This window comes from Pezoporus wallicus, unplaced genomic scaffold, assembly GCF_028554395.1.
Source record: "Pezoporus wallicus isolate ANWC-B61680 ecotype Strahan unplaced genomic scaffold, APGP_CSIRO_Pwel_v1 contig_6217, whole genome shotgun sequence".
Lineage (NCBI taxonomy): Eukaryota > Metazoa > Chordata > Aves > Psittaciformes > Psittacidae > Pezoporus > Pezoporus wallicus.
In genome coordinates this window covers 1,031,189-1,051,901 of record NW_026637336.1, presented here as the reverse complement: position 1 = coordinate 1,051,901, position 20,713 = coordinate 1,031,189, and the positions used below count along the sequence as shown (strand labels likewise).

Genomic DNA, 20,713 nt, shown 5'->3' with positions numbered 1-20,713 from the left:
CGGGGCAGGCAGACCCAATCCCCCCTCCGCCCCGGCCCCCTTCCCCTTTGCACCCCCTTTCCCTGCCCTTGCGCCTTTACACGCTCCCCCTCGGCTCCGCTCTCCCGCCCCAACCCCGTCCCTATCCGGGCTCCCGGCAGCGCTGTCCCCGCCCCGCAGCGCCTGCGCCCAGCGCCGCTTCCTGGTGGTGGCGGCGGGGCCGGGGCCGGGGCCGGGGCCGGTACCGGGGCGATGGCGGGGCCGGGGCCGGTGCTGGCGGCGGTGGCTGCGGCGGGGCTGTGGGCGCGGGGAGCGGCGGGCGGGGAGGTGTCGGCGGCGGCGGCGCGGCCCGGGGCGCTGGAGGAGGAGATCGTGTCGGAGAAGGCGGCGGAGGAGAGCCACCGGCAGGACAGCGCCAACCTGCTCGTCTTCATCCTGCTGCTCACCCTCACCATCCTCACCATATGGCTCTTCAAGCACCGCCGCGCCCGCTTCCTGCACGAGACCGGGCTCGCCATGATCTACGGTGAGGGGCGCCGGGCACCCCCATCCCGCACGCCCCCCCCCCCCCCCCCCCCCCCCCCATTCCCCCGTTGCTCGGAGCCGGTCCCGCTCTGCATCGGGGCTGGTCCCCACCCGCCCCGTCCGTGGCACCGCAGCGGGTCCCTTCTCCGGTGGCCTCGTTCCGTGGGCACCCTCCCATGTGGGTGCAGGGGAACACCCGTATTCCCTGCCGGCTGCATCCCGGTCCCGCTCCCCCGGGGCTGCAGCGCTGGTGAAGCTGGTGGCATCCGGGGCTACCATGTGCCGGGTGGCCCCGCAGCTGTGTCACTGAGCACTGCTCCGGAGCTGAGAGTGAGGACTTGGGGCAGCACAGACCAGGCTTTGCCTTGCTTGGGAGCCTTGCATCTGCACGCTGGGGCTGGAGGTTGTGTTTCCATCCGGTGCTTGGAGTGCTTGCGTTACCAGGAGCTGTCTATGAGGAGTGGGGAGGCCGTTTGGGGAGATGCTGTCACCCTTTGCTGTGCTCAGGGACCCGCAGGCCCTATGTCCTGCTGCTCAGGGAGGGACCTGTGTGCATGAGCTCCTACTTTCGGGGTCCCTGCTGTGACAGGGTGAGGTGCTCCCACAAGAAGGGGAGCAGGTCTGTAGCTGCTTGGGTTTTGAGGCCAAGCTGTGACTTACTGAGGTGATGTGGGCTTGTGGAGCGGCCTGAAGTTACTGCATGGAGATGCCGTACATGGCTCTGTCCAGGTTATCCTGCATGGCTTGGAGTTCAACCAGAGCAGGGCTGGATGTTGTACTTGGGCAGTGATTAACACAGCCATGGATCCTCCTTCAGACAAGATGTGTTGAGTTCGGGGTTGCAAAGGTGTCATTGCTGAGTGCTGTGGTCAGTGCCTGTTCTCTGTGCCCTGACTCGGTGCTGGTGGCCAGACCCGGAGCAGTGATGTGACCGAGTCCCCTGCCCAGCAGGAAGCTTTGCTCCGAAGGCACTGACTTGCTGGGCCGTTGGCTTTTATGACACTCAATTCCAGTTAATTGGAAGAGTCCTTCCCAATGAAGGGGAGGAGACGCCTGTGTCAGCCCAGGGGCACACTGCAGCGCGCTGCCCTCATGGACTCCTGCAAGCCACCACTGAGGCACTGCTGGCCTCCAGCCCAGGGCAAGGGTTGTCACCTCCCCAGGACTGGAGCATGTGCTTCCAGGATAGAAGGTCTGCCTTCTCCTTCCACCCTGGGTCTTGCTGGCACATGGCCTTTCTATTCCTTTCATGCTTCCAAACTTGTTCTTCTCCTGGCGTTTTCTAACTCTTGGTGTTCTGTTCTCCCTGACCCACCTGGATGCTCCCCTTGCTCTCAGGCTGTTTGATCTCCTGCTGATCTGTAAAACTCATCTTTTCTGTCTGCTCTTTCGCAGCCTGGGCTCAGGGAATTGCTGGGGAAACGTAACGTCACCCAGCTGCTCATGCAGAAAATCCCCAGCTCTCCCCCTCCTGCCACCGCTTTTGGCATCTGCTTCTCAGGTTGTAACAGCTGCCGTAGGAAAAGGGATGTGTCATTTCCCAAGCAGGGCTGAGGTGCTGTTTTAGAGTGACAACTTAAAAGCTGCAGGGAGCAAAGCAGGTGCTGCTGTTGCTTTGCTGTCCCTCATCCCCGGCGATGCTCTGGTCCCCCCTGTGATGCTCTGATCCCTCTATGATGCTCTGGTCCCCTTGGTGTTGAACTGGTCCCTCTGTGATGCTCTGATCTCTCTATAATGCTCTGGTCCCTCTGTGATGCTCTGGTCCCTCTGTGATGCTCTGGTCCCCTCTGGCGATGCTCTGGTCCCCTCTATGATGCTCTGGTCCCTCTGTGATGCTCTGGTCCCTCTGTGATGCTCTGGTCCCCTTGGTGATGCTCTGGTCCCTCTGTCCCTCTATGATGCTCTGGTCCCTCTGTGATGCTCTGGTCCCCTCTGTGATGCTCTGGTCCCTCTGTGATGCTCTGGTCCCTCTGTGATGCTCTGGTCCCCTCTGTGATGCTCTGGTCCCTCTGTGATGCTCTGGTCCCTCTGTGATGCTCTGGTCCCTCTGTGATGCTCTGGTCCCCTCTGTGATGCTCTGGTCCCTCTGTGATGCTCTGGTCCCTCTGTGATGCTCTGGTCCCTCTGTGATGCTCTGGTCCCCTCTGTGATGCTCTGTTCCCCTCTGTGATGCTCTGGTCCCTCTGTGATGCTCTGGTCCCTCTGTGATGCTCTGGTACCTCTGTTATGCTCTGGTCCTCTTGGCGATACTCTGGTCCCCTCTCAGCCCCAGGGCAGTGCTGCAGCAGGGAAGCTGCAAAACAGACCCTGAATTCTGGGCAAGAGAAGCAATGTGTAAAAGCTTGGCTTTTTCTAATTAACACCCCCACCCCCCCAGACAACAAAATAAACCAACAAAACGAAGTCAAATGGAACTTCTGTACACCTCTTCCTGCCAAAACACATCAGAGTTCCCTTGATGGCTGTGCTTTTACTCTAAGTGAAAAGCTCTTGCTCCAGGTGGATTTATAGCTTATAAATCACCCTGTCAGCTCAGGGTTGATGCTCAAGAGCTGTATGGAAGCCAGAGTCATTACACAGGGACAGACAATAGGTGTTTAGCAGCTCCAGAGCTTCATCTGGGTGTTTAAAACGAAGCCCTCACCACTGAAGGTGATGAATTGAACCATTGTGTTTCAGTTCTCGTTGGGCTCTGGTGGTGGATGTGGCAAGAGCTTCTCTAGAAGCTGTTTCCTTGTTCCCACTCGGCCCCTGGCTCGCACATGTCTCCATTGCTCCTTGTCAGCATGAGTTCAGCTGCTCGCTACGTTTTCCTTTCCTCTCGGTGTCCATATTAATGCTCGCCTGGGGATGCTGTGTGCTTCCACTGCTGTTAAGTGCCTGCATGGCAATATATTAGTGTTCATTTAAAACCTTCCCTCGGAAACGTCCAGCAGCACCTAAAAAGTCAAAAAGAAAGCCCATGGGCTCTGGTTGTTTCTAATGGAGTTGGGAGGAGCGCAATGGAAACGCGCCCTGTGCATGAAAGAACTCAATTAATGGAGCAGCTTTGCCTTTAGCTTCCCTGCTCCCTGCAACTTTTGGCTGGCAGCTTCCTCCATGTCAGCTTCCCTGCGCTCAGCTCCCTCCCAGGGCTCAGCTCCGTGCCACTTTTGGCTGCAGGAGCATGTCCAGACTGGCAGGGAGGGTCAGGGCTTGCTGCTGGGAGAGCTGGAACCGTTTCCCAATGGTTCCTTACCCGGTCCCCTGGGCTCGGGGCAGGCAGCCTGAGCCCAGCGCTGGGGTTGGTGTCTGGAAAACCTTGGCATCTGAGTCGGGTTCGTTTCAAGTGCCTCCAGCGAGCATCGTTAGATGGGGAGGGTTGGTTAGGGACATGCTGTGGGGCAGATCTCTACTCTGCTGGGACGGGGGCATCTGCATGGTGACACAATGACCTGCGTGTTACAGGGTAAGGGAACACGTCTGATGTGGGGAGCCCCAAGCATGGGGGTCTCAGCAGATACTGGAGCTATCAGTCCCTTGTCTCTTATCCCACTCCAAGCCAGAGTGGGAATTCGGCTGCATCCGGAGCGTGGCTGGGAGCAGCTGCTTGGGTGAGTGAGACAGTGAGGACAAGCAGGGGTGCTATCAGATGTAGCTCTGCTTTGGGATGGGGATTAAGAGCAACGGAGGGTGAGTCAGGATCTCTTCTGAATTCCCAGCAGCAGCATCCGTGTCCGTCGTCCCTCCTTCCTCCTACAGGGCCTCTCATCTCAAAGTGCTGAGCCTGGGCAGTAAAGGGGTCGCTGGATGGGTTTCCATCTGGGAACAGGCTCCAGCAGCTTCCTGTGTGAAAGGAACACAAACCCAACTCTTTGAAAAGGCTTTAGAAGGCAAAGGGGGATGGGTTCAAACTGAACCAGGGGAAGTTCAGGTTGGAGATAAGGAAGAAGCTCTTCCCTGTGAGGGTGCTGAGGCACTGGCACAGGGTGCCCAGAGAAGCTGTGGCTGCCCCATCCCTGGCAGTGTTCAAGGGCAGGTTGGACACAGGGGCTTGGAGCAAGCTGCTCCAGTGGAAGGGGTCCCTGCCCGTGGCAGGGGTTGCAGCTGGAGGAGCTTTGAGGTCCTTCCTAACCAAAACCAGGCTGGGGTCCTGTGATTCTAAACCGCCCCAGGCAGTGCTGGAGGGGGAGAGCACGGTGTGCCTGGTGCTGCCTGCTCCAGAGGAGCAGAGGAGCAGTTCTAAGGGCAGAAGGCAGAACCTGGGTGGGAGGTTGGGAACTGGCTGCAGGAGATGCTGAATGGCTCCGTGGTCTCCTGCCCAGGCTCTGCTCCCGGGGGATGGTGGCAGAGGAAGAGTTTGCTGTTCCCTTCAGTCAGTGAAAGCACGGAGCATGATTTTAAGTCAGAGCGAAGAAGCAGGAGCGTCCTGGCAGGCAAATGGGGAAGCCTTCTCAGTGCTGCGGTCCCTGTTTAGTCCCCATGTGTCTGAAGGCTTCTCAGGAATGCGTGGTTCAGAGATGGGGTTGAGACCCAGGATTTCTGTGGTGCCTCAGCGCTGCCTTCATCAAGGAGTATCCAAACCCATCTGTGCTGAAGGCTATGTGGAAAGGTGCCCTGTGGGACATCCCTGCTGCCCAGCCTGCGGATGTCAGGGAGCTCTGCCAGGAGAGCCCTCTGCGCTACAGGCGGGTGAGGAGCAGCCTGCACCGTGTGAATGCCATCGGTGTGGATGGGAGAGCTCCCAGCTCATCAGCCTGCTGGGAAAGTGTTCTCTGCATCGCTGGCTTGCACATTAACCCCAGGATGCTCCTGCCCAGCAGCGGAGCTGGGGCTGCCCTGGGGCTGCTGCTCATGGTGCAGAGCTGAGGCTCCCAGGGGGTGAGGAGCAGACCCGGGTGCTTGGCCTGGCTTGGGGAGCTTCCAGGGGTTTTATAGAGCAGGGATGGCTGCTGTGTGCTGGGGAAGCTCCTCAGTGCGGGAGGAGGAGGGACGGTGCTGCAGCATCTTCCGAAGGATGCTCGCTGTCCTCAAAGTGTTCGTGGCGTTCCCGGGTATCATTTTTAATCTCTTACCAAAATGAAGGGTTTAATGTATTTCTGTAGTGGCAAAACGTGATGCTGGCAGGTTCTAGGTGCAACGTGCACAGCTTAGGCACACGTGAGCGGTGCCATGCCCGGTTCCCCACCTGTGTGCCAGCAATGCCCTAAGAAAACCAGCGTGCCCTCTATGTCTGCAGTTTGCTGCTCTAAAACAAGGGGGTCTGACTCATTGCTGGGGAGCCAAAACCCATCAGGACCAGTCCATGGCCAGTGTTAGAAGGTCTGCATGAGCGCTGGCAGGTCTCCTGGGAGGACACCTAGGGTTTTATAGAATCATGGAATCAACCAGGTTGGAAAAGCCCTTTCAGCTCCTCCAGTCCAACCGTTCCCAGCACTGCCAAGGCCACCCCTAACCCATGGCACTGAGGGTGTGTGAACCCTTGCAGGGCCGGTGACTGCAGCCCTGCCCTGCCATGTTCCAATGCCTGAGCACCCTCTGGGGCAGGAATTGTTCCTCAGCTCCATCTAAACCTGCCCTGGTGCAGCTTGAGGCCGGTTCCTCTTGCCCTATTGAGGCCTGGTCCGTGCGACCTCAAGGAGACCATGGCAGGTCTCACTGACACGTGTCCCCCCGCAGGGGTCCTGGTCGGCGTGGTCCTGCGCTACGGCATCCACGTGCCCAGCGATGTGAACAACGTGACGCTGAGCTGCCAGGTGCAGACCAGTCCTGCCACGCTGCTGGTCAACGTCAGCGGCAAGTACTACGAGTACACCCTGAAAGGGGAGATCAGCGCCCAGGAGCTCAATAACGTCCAGGACAATGAGATGCTGAGAAAGGTGAGGGAGCCGGTGACCGCAGAGGCGAGCGATGGGCACCTCTGTGGGGGATGCGTCCCGTAGCTGCTGCGTTATGTGCTTGTTTTCTCTCTATGTACATTTCACTTCTATCAGATTAGCATCAGCTGTAGCTTATAATTAGAACACAATGGAATGAAACTCCGGTTTCAGCTGATCTTAACTTAAGCTGGTTGGGCTCTGCACTGTGTCTCCAAAAGATGCCAGAGGCATCCTCAGAGTTGATCTGACGGCATCTCCTCCGGTGGGGGCACAGGCTTTCCTCCGTGTGTTTTATGTGACATCCTTATGATCTGTGTGTGTTGCCTTGCAAAGTGTTTGACTGTTGGGTTTTTTTTTCTCTCTTAACAGGTGACTTTTGATCCTGAAGTGTTCTTCAACATTTTGCTTCCTCCAATTATATTTTATGCAGGCTACAGCTTGAAAAGGGTACGTGCCTTTGCAGCTCCTGTGTTTTCAGTTCCTCTGCCCCCAGAGCATTCTTCATACTTGAACGTGCTTTCCTGCTTGCTCAGCAGGCTGTGGAGATGGGTACGGTTTTCCTCTGTACACGTGGGATTGTAGGAAGCAGGGCTGAGAGTGCCCCCGTCCATCTTGTCCATCCCTGGGAAGGGTCAATGACTTCAACCTCTCCCAGCATGGGTTTGGCAGGGGTTTGGAGGTCAGCTCTGGCCCGTTTCAGCCTCTGAAACACATCAGAGGGTGGGAATTCAGCAACTCTCTGGAATGCTGCTTTGGAAGCAGAGGAGAATGATCCTGTTTAGCTTGCGGGGGAAGGAAGGAGGAATGCTGCTGGGTTAGGAAATCAGTTACCAGGACTTAGAACAGCACCCTATTAAATACACAGGTATAAGAAGATGATGCATTCATGTTTATTAATGCTGCATCCACGTCTGCTGGTCTGGCAGTGTACACTCATGGGCACCGTTCAGCCGTGTTGGTGCAGCTCGTGGTGTCTGAGCAAGGTCCAAATAGCTGCAGAGCCTGTGTGGTGCCTGTGCAGGCTTGAAGGAGACTGTTAGCAAGTGTAACTCTTCCTTTTAATCCTCCTTCTAGAGGCACTTCTTCAGAAACCTGGGATCCATCCTGGCTTACGCCTTCCTTGGCACTGCCATTTCCTGCCTGGTGATCGGGTGAGTTACTGGAGCTGGTGTGGTTCTTGTGGAGGGCTTTGGAGGCTTCGAGAGCTCTGGCTGCTAATCCCAGCCCTGAAGGATCACACAGGCTCTCTGCCCCTGCTGCTCAGCAGCAGCCAGTAGTGCTATTCACCGGCCAAACGTCTGCTGTGCGCAGGGTGATTGCTGTCTAATTGCGTAGTGCTTTCTCAGCATCCCATCCGGAGCGGTTACACACCTGGCAAGGAAAGTTTCACACGTCCCTGAGGACTGTCTTGAATCAGGAACTTCAAACTGTTGAGAGCAGAGCCCTAACAAGCATGAGACACAGGCGTAGAGGGCAGGATCGTAAACTCATGTCCTGTCCTTACTTGCTGGAAGCAGGTGCCTGGTGAGCACAGATGGTGTGTCAGGTTATTCACCCCTGTGTGCAAAGGGAGCTGGAGGATTCCTGCTCTGAACAGTAGCACGCAGGCAGGCAAAGGGGGTTTTCCACTGGGGAGTCCAATGGATTCAGGCAGACTCAGCATCTGCGTTAGCTGTTCCTCGCTGAGGGTTTCGGCCCTTTCAAAGTCAGGCCAAGGTCACCCCATTGAAACGTGCTCACGTGAGACACTGCAAAGAGATCAGGAGACCCCATGAGCCTGGATGCTCCTTTTCCTGAGCCATGTCGTGCTCATGGGGGACTTTCCACCCTGGTTCCGCGGGGGGACCGTGTACGTGGTCCAGCGTGAGATCCAGCACTCGCCTCCCAGACCGTGGCCTTGGGGTTTCACTGCACTCAGCTCAGTTCTTCGGTGCCCTGGCACTTGGATAACTTTAGGGGTTAATCTGGCAAATTCAAGGGAATCGAGTCCATTGGGGTGTCATTTTAATGCACTGATGAGATGAGTAATTGCCTCTTCTAATCACCAGCTCTGTCGTGTATGGCTGCGTGGCGCTGATGAAAGTCACTGGGCAGCTCGGGGGAGACTTCTACTTCACTGACTGCCTCCTCTTCGGTGCCATTGTATCAGCTACTGACCCAGGTATGTTAGATGGGGTTTTTTCCCCTCATTTTATCTACATTTTGATCTGGTTTGAGTTGGGGTGAAGAGGGGAAGACAGTCTTAAACACCTGCAAGTGTCCTCCTTCTGAATTTTGGAGTTCAATGGATGTGTGACCTTCTTAGAGGTCACATTTGCCTCCATGCCTTTTGATTTCCTTCCAATTACATGCAATAGACCTTCCAAACCTCTGCTTTCCCGAATCTTTGTTTGCAGCCATGTCCTGGCCAGTCTCTCTCTTGACTTCACTGGGTGTTGGGACAGGTCCACCATGTCTCTGCCATCCTGTGCTGGCAGCAGATGCAGCACAAGCACATGTGTCATGTTCAGTTGGCAGTCTTAGTTTAGTGGTAATCATAGACTGGATCTGGGTTGCAAAGTGGGGAGCACCTCTTGGGTGTGATGGTGCTGTGGTAGACCTGATGGCAGATGGGCAGAGGCCGGGCAAGGACCGCAGGTAGAAGTAATGCTTAGAGGTGCTGCAGGTGAGATGTTGGCATGGTATCCCTTCTTTAGGCTTCACAACAGGAACGTGAAGATTCCACAGGTAAAAATGGAACGTTTCCCTGTGCATAAATGTGTTAAACCCCCTTCAGTGTGCACAGCTGAGTGCCTGGATGCTATTTTAGAGGACTTTGATTGGAATTAGCTCAGCCCTCTGCAGCAGCCTGAGCTGTGCACCATGCACCACGTGTTACATCTCGCTTGCTCTAGATGTTGTGATGCTTTTGCAAGGCTGAGGCACAAAACCTGCTGCGTTTTGGTTCCCTTCTTGGAGCTGCTGGATCACGGAAGGGCTTGAGGGTTCTGTGGTCTCTGCCATGTGGCTGTAAATCACAAGACACCCTCTAATGCCTGGCTTCCTCCAGTTGGGTCTGAAATGTTCATACATCTGTGCTGGCATTTCCACTCTGTCAACCTGTGTTGAATCCAAGGATTTCCCTTGGAGTATCAGAGATGGAAGGAGAAGACAGGCATCGTCCTGGACAAACCTGCATCCTCCTGGCCTTCTGTAGGTGGAGGAAGGCTCTCCCTGATGCACCATGCCAAAGGCATCACGAAAGCTGGGTGGCTTGTGTTAGCGTGGTACTGTGGCCCAGTCCATGAGCTCAGACCTTCAGCAAGCTCAGGGCAGAGTTTGCTCGTGTCTGCCTGCTAAAGACTCAATAGACCCAATGCCCAGGGTGCATTGAAAAGGAGCAGGAGGGAAATGATAAAGCAAATCCTCATCTGAAAGGGTGGAAGGAAGGCTGGTGGAGGGAGCAGGAGGGGTGGCTGGCACCGTCGCGGCAGTGGCACAGATGTGCAGGAAGGCAGCTTTCTAAACCAGGGCGTTTTGTCTTTGACTGCACCAAAATAACGGCGCCTTTTTGAATGTCTTCTCTTGTTTTTCTGTTTGTCAGTGACTGTTCTTGCCATATTCCATGAACTCCAGGTTGATGTTGAGCTGTATGCCCTGCTCTTTGGCGAGAGCGTCCTCAATGATGCCGTTGCCATAGTGCTGTCTTCGTAAGTGTGCTCTGCTTTTACTTTCAGTTGTTATCCGTGGTACGTGTCAGGTGCTGGGGGACCTCCTGAAGAGGTGTTTGCAAGAGCAGCTTTCCATTTGGAGTGTCCCCAAAAGCTCTAGTGACCTCGTGACCACATTGGAGACTGCAGTTTGGGACTGTGGGCTGCCCTTACAGCTTCCCTCTGCATGATGGATAGTTCTGTTTTGCTTTTATGCCTGGTTGACCTAGTCTAGAGGAAGTTTTTCTGTCCCTCTGAAATGGGATCAACACCACATGTGCTTTCAAGCCTCAAGGAAACTCCTTGCTGCTGGCTTTGCTCCTCCCTGCCTGCCTTCCCATCCACAAATACCTGCCTTGGGTGAGGTGGGAATAGTTTCCTTTCTCTCCCCGCTTTCTGTGCATCAAGAAGATGGTATTTCTTACTGAGTGAAATACCCTGCCCTGAACACATGCTGCCTTTCTAAAGAGTATTTGCTATTCTTTAACATCTTCTGTCCTCTGCATGCAGGACGTGTTTGATCTGCATTTTCACCGTGTAGCCATCATGGCACTTTGTTTGGCACTGTATGATATCTGCAGTGGTGACGGGTCCACGTATAGCTCAGACTAATGCAGGAAATAGGTCTGGAATACTTGTCACTCCAGCATGCTGCTTGTGTGGGTTTTCCTAAGGTGGAGGCAGCAAATAGCATCTTGTGAGCTGCGTATCCCCAGTTGTAGGCACTGAACTGAGTGCTTCTGTTGAGGCTTATGGAGCTCTTTGTATTGCTCGCTCTGGGCTTTATGCTGGATGTGTCCCCACTGGGGTGAGGGTAGATGCTGCACAGCCAGGTCGTGTTAGAAAGGGATCCCAAGTGAGGAAGGGATGGGGTCTTCCAGCCTGTGCTGGGAGGTTCTGGGTGGGTTTAGCATCAGTGTGGTGCATCTCCATACACGGAGGTGACCGCATCACCTCTCGCCCTGTTTCAGTGCCAGCTTTGTAGCTGTTGCTCTGATTTCCTGCCTTCCTCTTCCCACAAGCTGAGTTCCATCCACCCCCTGCCTGAAATAAGGTAATTTGCACCAGAACAGCAGCTCTGAGCTGCAGGCAGCAGTTATTTTGCTGCAAGGCTTTAGTGCAGCCCAGCCCAGCAGCATGCTGACCCCTTCAGGGCTCCTCGCCAGTTAACCTGTGCCTGTTTCAGAGCTTGCCATGGGCTTTGTCTTCAGGGTCACTGTAAGCAGCATAGGGCAGCCCCATCAGCACGGTGGCTATTGGTCAGTGCAGGTGTCTCCACTTGGGCACAAGCACATCTTGAGTGCAAGGAGGAGAGCTCCTACAAGAGCAGCCCCTGTGCCAGGGGAGGACAAGGAGCTGGGACTCCTGCATTGCTTGTGCCAGGAGCTGGGTGCCCACAGGGCTCCTCTCCTCCCTGCTTCCAGTCCTGGACAAACATTCCTGTGTTTGGGGAGCAGGATCCGCTGCTGGTTCCTGCCTTTCTGGTCCTGCCTCGTGCTGGTTTGGTGGCTGGGAGGTGGTTGCAGGATGAAGAGGAATTGAGCACAGAACCGAAAGCCAGTGGGCAGCGAGGTGCTGGGGATGCAGTTTGGGAGCAGGGAGGGGAATGCAGCTGCAGGGTCTCTACCTGCTTCTTCCCAAGGGAGGTTTCACAGGGGCTGAATGCCACAGAGACCCCCATGGGCAGGGACAGGGGGCATAAAGCTGGCGCTGATGTCTTATTAGTGATGCAGAAAGCAGAACCAGAAGGAAAACTGCTAAGAGGTAAAAACACAAAGCCAACATCCAAACAGTCGGTTGCGGAGGGGAAATGAAACCAGTCTGGGTTTATAAGAACAAAACCCCAAGCCCCAGAAGAGCATGTTGGGGAATGGGAAGTGTCAGATGGGATTGACAAACGCAGTTAAACCACAGTGTACATCGTGCAGTGTCAAAGACAATGCAGGAGAAGGAAAGGTGTTAAAAGCAGGGAAGTTGAGCAAGGGAAGTGACCCCTGACGTTGGTGTGCAGTTAAGGGAGAAAGCTGCAGGATGTGTGCATGAGGCAGTAACTTTCTGTTCCAGCAGAACTCAGGAGGTTAAACAGCAAAGGTTTAAAGTTCACATCCAAGAGTCTGAACGGAGCTGGCTGAGGGATTGCCGACTGGAAGTTAATGTTTTCTGTAAGCTTACATCCAAGAAAGGGATGTGAGGAGTCCGTAAATGGGGTTTAGAATCGTAGAATGGTTTGGGATGGAAAGGACCTGAAGATCATCCAGTTCCAACCCCATTTAGGAGGTGGATGAAGGCCCCCCTGTATCTCAGCCCTTCCAAGTAAAACAGTGGGAGGGCTCAGCTCACCGGAGCCCGGAGGGAGCAAACCCATTTACCATCCCACCACAAAGGCCTTTAGAAGTTTGGTGGGTGAGGATGAGCGTGCTGCTGTTGTGAACCAGCCCTGTGCCCTTTGACTTCCTGCCCTGCAATCTTTCACTTCAGAGCTCAGAACAGTGCCAGATAAATGCAGTGCACATTAAATGTGGTAAAGCAGAGTAAGTTATAGCTCTCCAGGGGATATTCACATCAGCCACCTCTGTGGAGTCAATGGAGGCTTCCCACTGGGATGCTTTGTGGTTGCAGAGTGCCTGCCTTTATAGAGCTGGTGCCAAACCCCCAAAATCCCATCATAAATGATGGACTGTCACTTAAGCAAATGCATTTGCAGGAGATGGTGCAAGAGATGGGCTTTGGTTTGATGCTCTCTAATGTCTAGAGCGAGCAAGTGCAGAGCTGTGCCTTGGAGGGGTGGCTGAACAGCAGGTCAGGAGCGAAGGGGATCCCAAATTGCCTGGGATGGGGTGGGAATGCTGCTGCTGCATGCTGTGATCCCAGAGGAACTGCAGTGTGGGACTTGGGTTTTGCCTCCCTGGTTTCTCAGGCTCGATGTTGGCTTATGTAGCTTTGTGGAGGTGCCTCCCCATCCAGACTAAGGGCTGTTCTGTTCTTGTGTGTGCTCTCCCTCCCTCTTGTAGCTCAATTGTTGCGTACCAGCCGGCGGGTGACAACAGCCACACGTTCGATGTCACAGCCATGTTCAAGTCCATCGGGATCTTCCTGGGGATATTCAGTGGCTCTTTTGCGATGGGAGCAGCTACCGGAGTCGTGACAGCTTTAATATCCTTTTGTTGTGTTTTCCCAAGCGTTTAGAGAGCTGCTTCTGTTGCTGTGCTGCATCTCACCCAGATGCAGCACTGCATGGTTCTTTGCCTTACTGCATCAAAGGCAGTGCCGTAGCTTCCTTAGGGGCAGGCTGTGTAGCGCTGCTGTGCTGCACAAGTGGATTTGCTGTGCTTTTAGCCTCCAGTTCCTCTCCAAATTGTCCTTAACCATCTGCAACGTCACCAAGTTCACCAAACTTCGGGAGTTCCCGTTGCTGGAGACGGGCTTGTTCTTCTTGATGTCCTGGAGCACGTTCCTGCTGGCTGAAGCATGTGGCTTTACAGGCAAGCTCCAGCACAGCCCTGTGTCCGGGATGGAGATCTGCAGGGATGATGGGGCTGTTGAGTTCTGCTTCTCCCAGTGTTGATGGCAGCCAGAGCTCTCCCTCTGCTTTATTTATTCTGGGGTTATTGCATTAAACCCCCTGTGCCTTTCATGATCAGGAGTCTAACGTGATGCTCTGCTCCCCAGGTGTGGTGGCTGTCCTCTTCTGCGGGATCACACAGGCCCATTATACCTATAACAACTTATCTACAGAGTCCCAGCACAGAACTAAGCAGGTAAGAGCTCTTCAGCCTCTCTAAGTCTCAAGTCCATTATCTTTTCATCCCCTCTAGCCACAGTGAGGTGCATCTGTCTTGCTACAGATGGGTTTTATGAGGAAGAAGTATTTACTGCGTGATGGATGGGCTCCTGTGTGTTCCCTGTTAAACCTCGGGTGTCTCACTCACTTTTAATATGTGTTTCTCTTTCAGTTGTTTGAGCTGCTGAATTTCTTGGCAGAAAACTTCATCTTCTCCTACATGGGACTCGCACTGTTCACCTTCCAGAACCACGTCTTTAACCCTACCTTTGTGGTGGGGGCTTTCGTATCCTTTGGAGCCCATTGTATAAGATATAAATAGCAAAGGGAGAGGTTCCTCATTCCCAGGTTGTGTTTTTCTCTCTGATGTGTGGGGTTTTCCTCAGTCAGCCTGGCTTTATGTTTAGAGGGGGATTTCTCCCATGGAGTGGTGCCTGTGCTGCTTACTTGAAGGAGATGGAGATTCTTCTCCCATCTTTGCTTTTCATCCCCCTGTCTTCTCTCCCTTCATTCAGATGAATTCTGGGCATTCAGATCAGCTGCTGCAGGGACTCCTGTTGGATGTGAGCATGGTCCGAAGCTCCAGGCTTTGTTATGTGCCAGGAGTGGCTTTGAGAATGGGGACTGCCCATTGTAGCCATTTATTTCCTGTTATTGGCTTGGTTAACCCTGGTTAAAAAAGCCCTTTTTTGCTCAAATAGCACAGTTAAGGCTACAGTAGTGATGCTGTGAGGAAGGATTTCCCCTTCTACAAGCTGATGTTAATGGAAACAAACTCTCAGCCCAAACCCAAGGATTTTGAAGGAATGTTTTCCATAACCCAGGGAAGCCGGTTCAGGTGTGCAGCATTACTTGCACCCTTTGCCCACCCTGAGGTTTATGGTGCTGCGTGCGATGTTGTTATCTTTGCCAGTGCTGGCGTATAAGGCTTGCAACGGGGTCTGCTGGATTCCCCCGGGAGCCTGGGGGATGGAGGGAGTGAAGAACATGGGGAATGCCATTCAGGTGGTTAGGCTGAAATTGTGTCCTCTTCAGCAGGAGCTGACTCACTGCTGAGATAGCTCATTCACGAGAGGGATCATGAAATGCATCTCTTATGCAAATTAATGATGCTCAGGACAGCACATGAAAGCTGGAAGCATTTTCCATATTATTCAGGGCTGCTCTGAATACTGGCTCCGAGATTATTTTTGCCATCTGGGTGCTGGTATTAAAAGACACAGCTTCAGAGATAAAAAGCAATATGAAGGGGCTGGTGCTTCTCCTATCTCACGGGCTATGAAAACAGAATGAGTCCCAGCTTCTCTTTTTTGTCCTTCTCAACTGCTGCTGCTTTCATTTTGCTGAATAATCTTTGGGAATGAGACTTGGCTTCAGGCTTCAAACCCAGCTGTGAAGTGTGGGGTGCCAGGGGCTGTCAGAGGAGCTGTGGTAGCAGTGATGACCTGAGCTTCACAGAGGACAAATAATTCTTGGGGTGGAAAAAGGAGCTGGCAGGGGGAAGCAGACGATGGGGAATGGTGTTTTTACTCTCCTCTCACTCCTCTATCCTGTCCTCTCATCGTTCACGTGTTTATTTGTGCTTGTCTCCATGTGATATTCCTGACTTGCAGTGTGTGCTTTGCTTTGGGGAGGCAGTAGCACGCTCTGCCCACTCTGCTGTAGCACTCAGAGCAGGGTGGTTATCTTTGCAGCCAAAGGACCAGGGTTTCTGAGGCTCCCCAGCGTTTCCGCCTGCTCTGTGTGCAGAGGTGGGTTGTGATGGGAGGCACAGGAAGAGCTATTTCCTTAATGTGTGCAAATACAGCTTGCTATCTTCCTAGGAAGAGCTGCCAATATTTACCCACTGTCATTTTTACTGAATCTGGGGAGAAGAAATAAGATAGGAACAAATTTACAGCACATGATGATGTTTGCTGGTACGTTATCGCATCCCTGCCTCCGACCGCGTGGCCCATCTGCACTTCCTTGCCTCTGAGCCCCTGGAAATAGTCCTTATTTAACTCTAAGTCTCTTACAGGCAGTGTCTGGAGGAGAGACTGGTCAGGAAAGGGCTCCCTTTGGCTGGGTGGTGTGAATACCTTGTTCTAGGGTGTAGGAATGAGCTCTTCCTGCCTTGTGCTTCGGTGCACAGCATAGGGCAGGAGGAGGGATTGTCTTTCTGCTTTCTGGGCTGGTGGTAACCCCAGCTTCACAGGGAATGCTTAAGCTTAAATCATCACTGTGAAAGTGCTGTGGTCTCCTCCAGTGGTGGATATCACCGAATCATGGAATGGTTTGTGTAGGAAGGGACCTTAAAGCTCCTCCAGCTCCAACCCCTGCCCCGGGCAGGGACCCCTTCCACTAGAGCAGCTTGCTCCAAGCCCCTGTGTCCAACCTGGCCTTGAGCACTGCCAGGGATGGGGCAGCCACAGCTTCTCTGGGCACCCTGTGCCAGCGCCTCAGCACCCTCACAGGGAGGAGCTTCTGCCTAAGAGCTCAGCTCAGTCTCCCCTCGGGCAGGTTAAAGCCATTCCCCTTGGCCTGTCCCTACAGGCCCTTGTCCGAAGCCCCTATCAGAGGGGTAGGACCGCTTGTGGGGCAGCACTGCTGTAAACCCTGGGTGGGGAAGCCTGCGATGGGGGCTGCTGTCAGTGCTGTGGGCTCACACAGCTCCTCCACCATCCCTTTGCTGGCAGGGCTGCGAGGAGCCATGGCGTTCGCCTTGGCCATCCGCGACACGGCCACGTACGCCCGGCAGATGATGTTCAGCACCACGCTCCTCATCGTCTTCTTCACTGTGTGGGTTTTCGGCGGGGGCACCACGGCCATGCTGTCCTGCCTGAACATCCGGTGAGTCAGGGGCTCTCTTGCTGCAGCACATCCCCTCCCTCATCCTGCTCTCGCATGGAGGTGCTCAGTTCGAAGAGATGGGAGGAAGGACACGATCCTCCCCTTGGGACCGCAGCCACGTACCCACCTGGCATCGCCCGTGCTAACCCTGTGCTTCTTGTCTCCTCCACAGAGTCGGTGTGGATGCGGATCAGGAGAACGTGGTGAGTGCGGTGCTGCTGGGCAGGAATTGGCAGGGGTTACGTGAAGCCGGTCCCTGCTCCGCTCCCTTCTGGCTGTAGGAGACTTTTTAGCTCCTCTGGGGAAAGGGGTTGCAGTCAGTGGGAGTGAGGATGTTTCTGTGCTCTGTCTGGTTATAATGAGCCTTCCTTTTAGTGACTTGTTAGGGAGGGCAGAGAAAACAACCCTGGACTTCCTAGTCCACATTACTGCTGGGAGCAATGCTCCCACATTGCAGGGAGAGACTGCAATGGATTCAGCCCTTCTCTGGCTGGGTTTGAAATAAACACCAAAATATGCATGACATGGAGGCTCTCTGCCTCATCCCGGTATCCAGAGCAGTACAGAAACACCATTTACTGCCTCATTTCATGTAGCATCTTCTGCCCCACTTGTACGTTTCCCCCCCTCCCTGTTTCCCGTGGGTAGCTATGTGGCAGTTCAGGAACCACCAGCCACGCTGAGATAAATGCTGGAGCATCAGGAGTTTCCCTGCAGCCTGGTCATGCTGTGGCTCTGCTTGATGGGTTCTGCACCTTGGAGGTGCCTTGTATTCAGAGCCATTTATTGGGCTTTTCACCTCCTGGGCAGAAAGCATCAAATGCTGAAGGCGGCCCAGAGCCATGAATCTGAAAGCCAGATTTCTGTGGAATGTGTAATTGTGTTCACAGTGCCCTCCAAACAGTTCTGCATTCTTTACTCTGACTAAAAGGAAGCCAGAGGTCCCCATCACACGCAGTGATTTGCATACAGAAGTCTCAGGCGAGGTTTGATGGAGATTGGACCTGTCAGTCACTACGAAATGTGAAGCCTGGATGCAGCCCCTGGCTCCGAGGCACTTTAAACCTCAGGGCCAGGAGCTGGAAGGCTCTAGCAGAAAGAATGCTTTGATACCACCTCCCTAAGGCTGCTCTGCGCTGCTAAATGCAGTGTGTGCTGGAAGCACCGCAGCCTGCTGTGGTGTGAGCATCCTTATGCTCTCCTAACCCATGGGTTTCTTCTGAAGGGGTGATGGAAGGTGTGCGTCTTCTTCCATCCCCCTGGGACAACCTGGAGCCTCCTGGCCCTGCTGGAGGTTGTGGCACGTTTCCCTGCTGCTGTTTAATGTCTGACTCTCCTGCAGGGTGTCCCGGAGAGCGAGAGGAGGAGTACGAAGGCAGAAAGCGCCTGGCTCTTCCGCATGTGGTACAACTTCGATCACAAGTATCCTTGTGTGCTGGGTCAGATCCTGTCTGCCCCAGCAGCTCTGCTGGCCCGGGGCATGGCTCGCTCCCTGCTTAGCAGAGGAGCCAGCGTTTGCTTTCCTGTGACACTGCTGGGTTTCGGTTTGCACCTCCTCGTGTCTGTGGCTGTGAGAAACGGCCATTTCCATCCACCTTTAGGGGGGATGCTGCAGCAGCTCAGGTCAAAGCTCGTGTCTGCAAGGCTGGAAGCCCAGGGACCCTCGATCCTGGTGGCAGGTGGGCAGGAAGGGCAGGGGTCCTCTCTTGCTGGATCAGTTCCCTCTTCCCTTTCAAATGCTTTGCCATCAATTAGTGGAGGAGCAATTTGCCACAATGAGAGGCATGGGACAAGTGATGCTGCGAGGCCTTTTCTTACCAGGGCTGTGTCTGGTCCACTCATGTCCCGCTGTGGTTATATTCACATCGCTCATTCCTATGACTTTTGTGCTTCCAGGGACTTGTTTTTCTTCCCTTCCTGCGATTTCCTGGGGACACGGAGTCCCTCCCTGCTGCCCCTGCATCCCACCCCTCGCCTTGCCAACATCGCCCTATTCCTCTTTCTTCCTTAACCCCCTCTGTAGCTATCTGAAGCCTCTGCTGACACACAGCGGGCCGCCGCTGACCACCACACTGCCAGGGTGCTGTGGGCCCATTGCCCGGTGCCTGACGAGTCCACAGGCGTACGAAGTGAGTCTCTTGGTGTCCTTTCCGTCATGGGTGGGTGGACTTTGGCATGTTCCTATTTCAGCGTAGCTTTCGGATGCTGCTCTGCAGCCTCGAGCTCGGAGCCTTGGTAGGGAGATCAGAGACTGGTGCTGAGGGATGAGCTAATACACAGAATCATGGAATGGTTTGTGTTGAAGGGACCTCAAAGCTCCTCCAGCTCCAACCCTGCCACGGGCAGGAACACCTTCCACTAGAGCAGCTTGCTCCAAGCCCCTGTGTCCAACCTGGCCTTGAACACTGCCAGGGACGGGGCAGCCACAGCTTCTCTGGGCACCCTGTGCCAGCGCCTCAGCACCCTCACAGAGAAGAGCTTCTGCCTAAGAGCTCATCTCAGTCTGCCCTCTGGCAGGTTAAAGCCATTCCCCTTGGCCTGTCCCTACAGGCTTTTGTCCAAAGCCCCTCCCCAGTAGGTTCCCTTTAGGTTCCCTTTAACCAGCACTTTCCCCGTTTGTTGCCCAGAATCAGGAGCAGCTGAAGGACGATGACTCTGACCTCATTTTGAACGACGGGGACATCAGTCTGACCTACGGGGACTCCACTGTCAACACCGACTCGGTGGCATCCAGCGGCACATCCCGGCGCTTCGTGGGCAACAGCTCGGAGGATGCGCTGGATCGGGAGCTGGCTTTTGGGGACCATGAACTCGTAATCCGAGGCACGCGCCTGGTCCTTCCCATGGACGATTCAGAGCCACCATCAAACGTCCTGGATAACGCAAGGCACGGTCCAGCATAAGGTTGCTTGGTTTGATTGACAGTAATAGTTGCATATATGATCAAGAAATATGTACTACCTAAAGTCTAATGCATGTCTCGAAATGTCTAAGCTGTATAAATATTATTTATATGGTGTCAGAAGAATATAAATATTCTCTGCCAAGCACTTGTAAAGAACAAGCTGCAAATTTAAGTTAAAACTGTGTTGACTGCACTGTGTAGGGTGGAACTGTTTTAGCATAAGAGTCTTTTGCACACAGTGAGCTTCTTTAATGTGTGGTTTGACAAAGGGTTTAGTTCCCAGCGGGGTGAGTAAAGGAGCTGACTCCCTGTTCATGCTTTGAGGCGGGGAGAGGAGGCTAGGGGAGAGGTGAGCGGTGGAAATCGCTTTCTGTTCAGATGAGGATTGTTACCTTTTATTTTGGTCTCAGATCTTCGGGTAGTCGCGTTTGAGATGTTTGAGCCAGAAATAAGCCACGCACCCTCTCAGCGGGCAGTAGCTGGTGCTAAACTTGTTCTAAACTTGTTCACTTTGTGGGAACCTGAGCTGGGATGTGGAAACCTCCTGCTTTCTGGTGCCCTGCTGCCCGAGCCCTGCTCTGTTTAGCAGGCTAATGGCACACACGCTGGCCAAAGCTGATGCTCGGATGGGAGCAGGAGGGAGGGATGGTTTGTGCCTGTAGTCGTGTAGAGGAGAAGGAGCTGATCCCACAGATTTTAGGGCTGAGTCCATCTTTGAGCTGGGGCTCAAGCCACCATCAACTCCTCAACTGGCAACGCCATTCCATGTTTTGGGAAGTGACTGTGTCTTTGTGTGCTCCAGTCCCTCCTCCTGCAGTCACAGATGTAGCTGAGGTGTGCAGGGCTGCACCACGGGGCCATGGAGCTTGGCCACCTCAAACACAAGCTTTACAGCTACAGATTGACGCGGTACCTCCGGCCCTCTCCAGGGGCATTCACTGAGCATCGAGGTGGTACTTGACGGGGAGTTGCCCATCCGTCCTCTTGTAGAGTCAAAACCCATTGCACTTTGTGTCCTAACTCCTTAGCATGCTGCCTGTCTGCAGTACCCACCCCGGCTCGCTCGTGGCTCTTACCGTTGAATGAGAAATGTTTGCAAGTTGATGGTTTTGGGTTTGAGTTTGCGTTCCAATTCTTCTTTTCC

General features: G+C 54.2%; 1 protein-coding gene across 1 annotated transcript; it reads left to right on the top strand.

The window, feature by feature from the left end:
* Positions 1-216: 216 nt before the first annotated feature.
* On the top strand, positions 217-19,762 carry SLC9A6 (solute carrier family 9 member A6). Its single transcript, XM_057404893.1, has 16 exons — positions 217-505; positions 6,163-6,362; positions 6,732-6,809; positions 7,437-7,513; positions 8,411-8,523; positions 9,946-10,051; positions 13,063-13,209; positions 13,433-13,533; positions 13,721-13,809; positions 14,005-14,118; positions 15,640-15,751; positions 16,511-16,664; positions 16,837-16,867; positions 18,007-18,086; positions 18,688-18,793; positions 19,292-19,762. The coding sequence occupies exons 1-16, from the start codon at positions 232-234 to the stop codon at positions 19,565-19,567; spliced, it is 2,058 nt and encodes a 685-aa protein (XP_057260876.1). The 5' UTR covers positions 217-231; the 3' UTR covers positions 19,568-19,762.
* The last annotated feature ends 951 nt before the right edge of the window (positions 19,763-20,713 follow it).

What these genes read in the sequence shown, in the direction of transcription:
- SLC9A6 (XM_057404893.1), top strand. Translation starts at nt 232, where the DNA reads ATGGCGGGGCCGGGGCCGGTGCTGGCGGCGGTGGCTGCGGCGGGGCTG. An exon ending in CGGGCTCGCCATGATCTACG is followed by an intron (nt 506 to 6,162) that starts GTGAGGGGCGCC and finishes GTCCCCCCGCAG; the next exon opens with GGGTCCTGGTCGGCGTGGTC. An exon ending in GTTGCCATAGTGCTGTCTTC is followed by an intron (nt 10,052 to 13,062) that starts GTAAGTGTGCTC and finishes TCCCTCTTGTAG; the next exon opens with CTCAATTGTTGCGTACCAGC.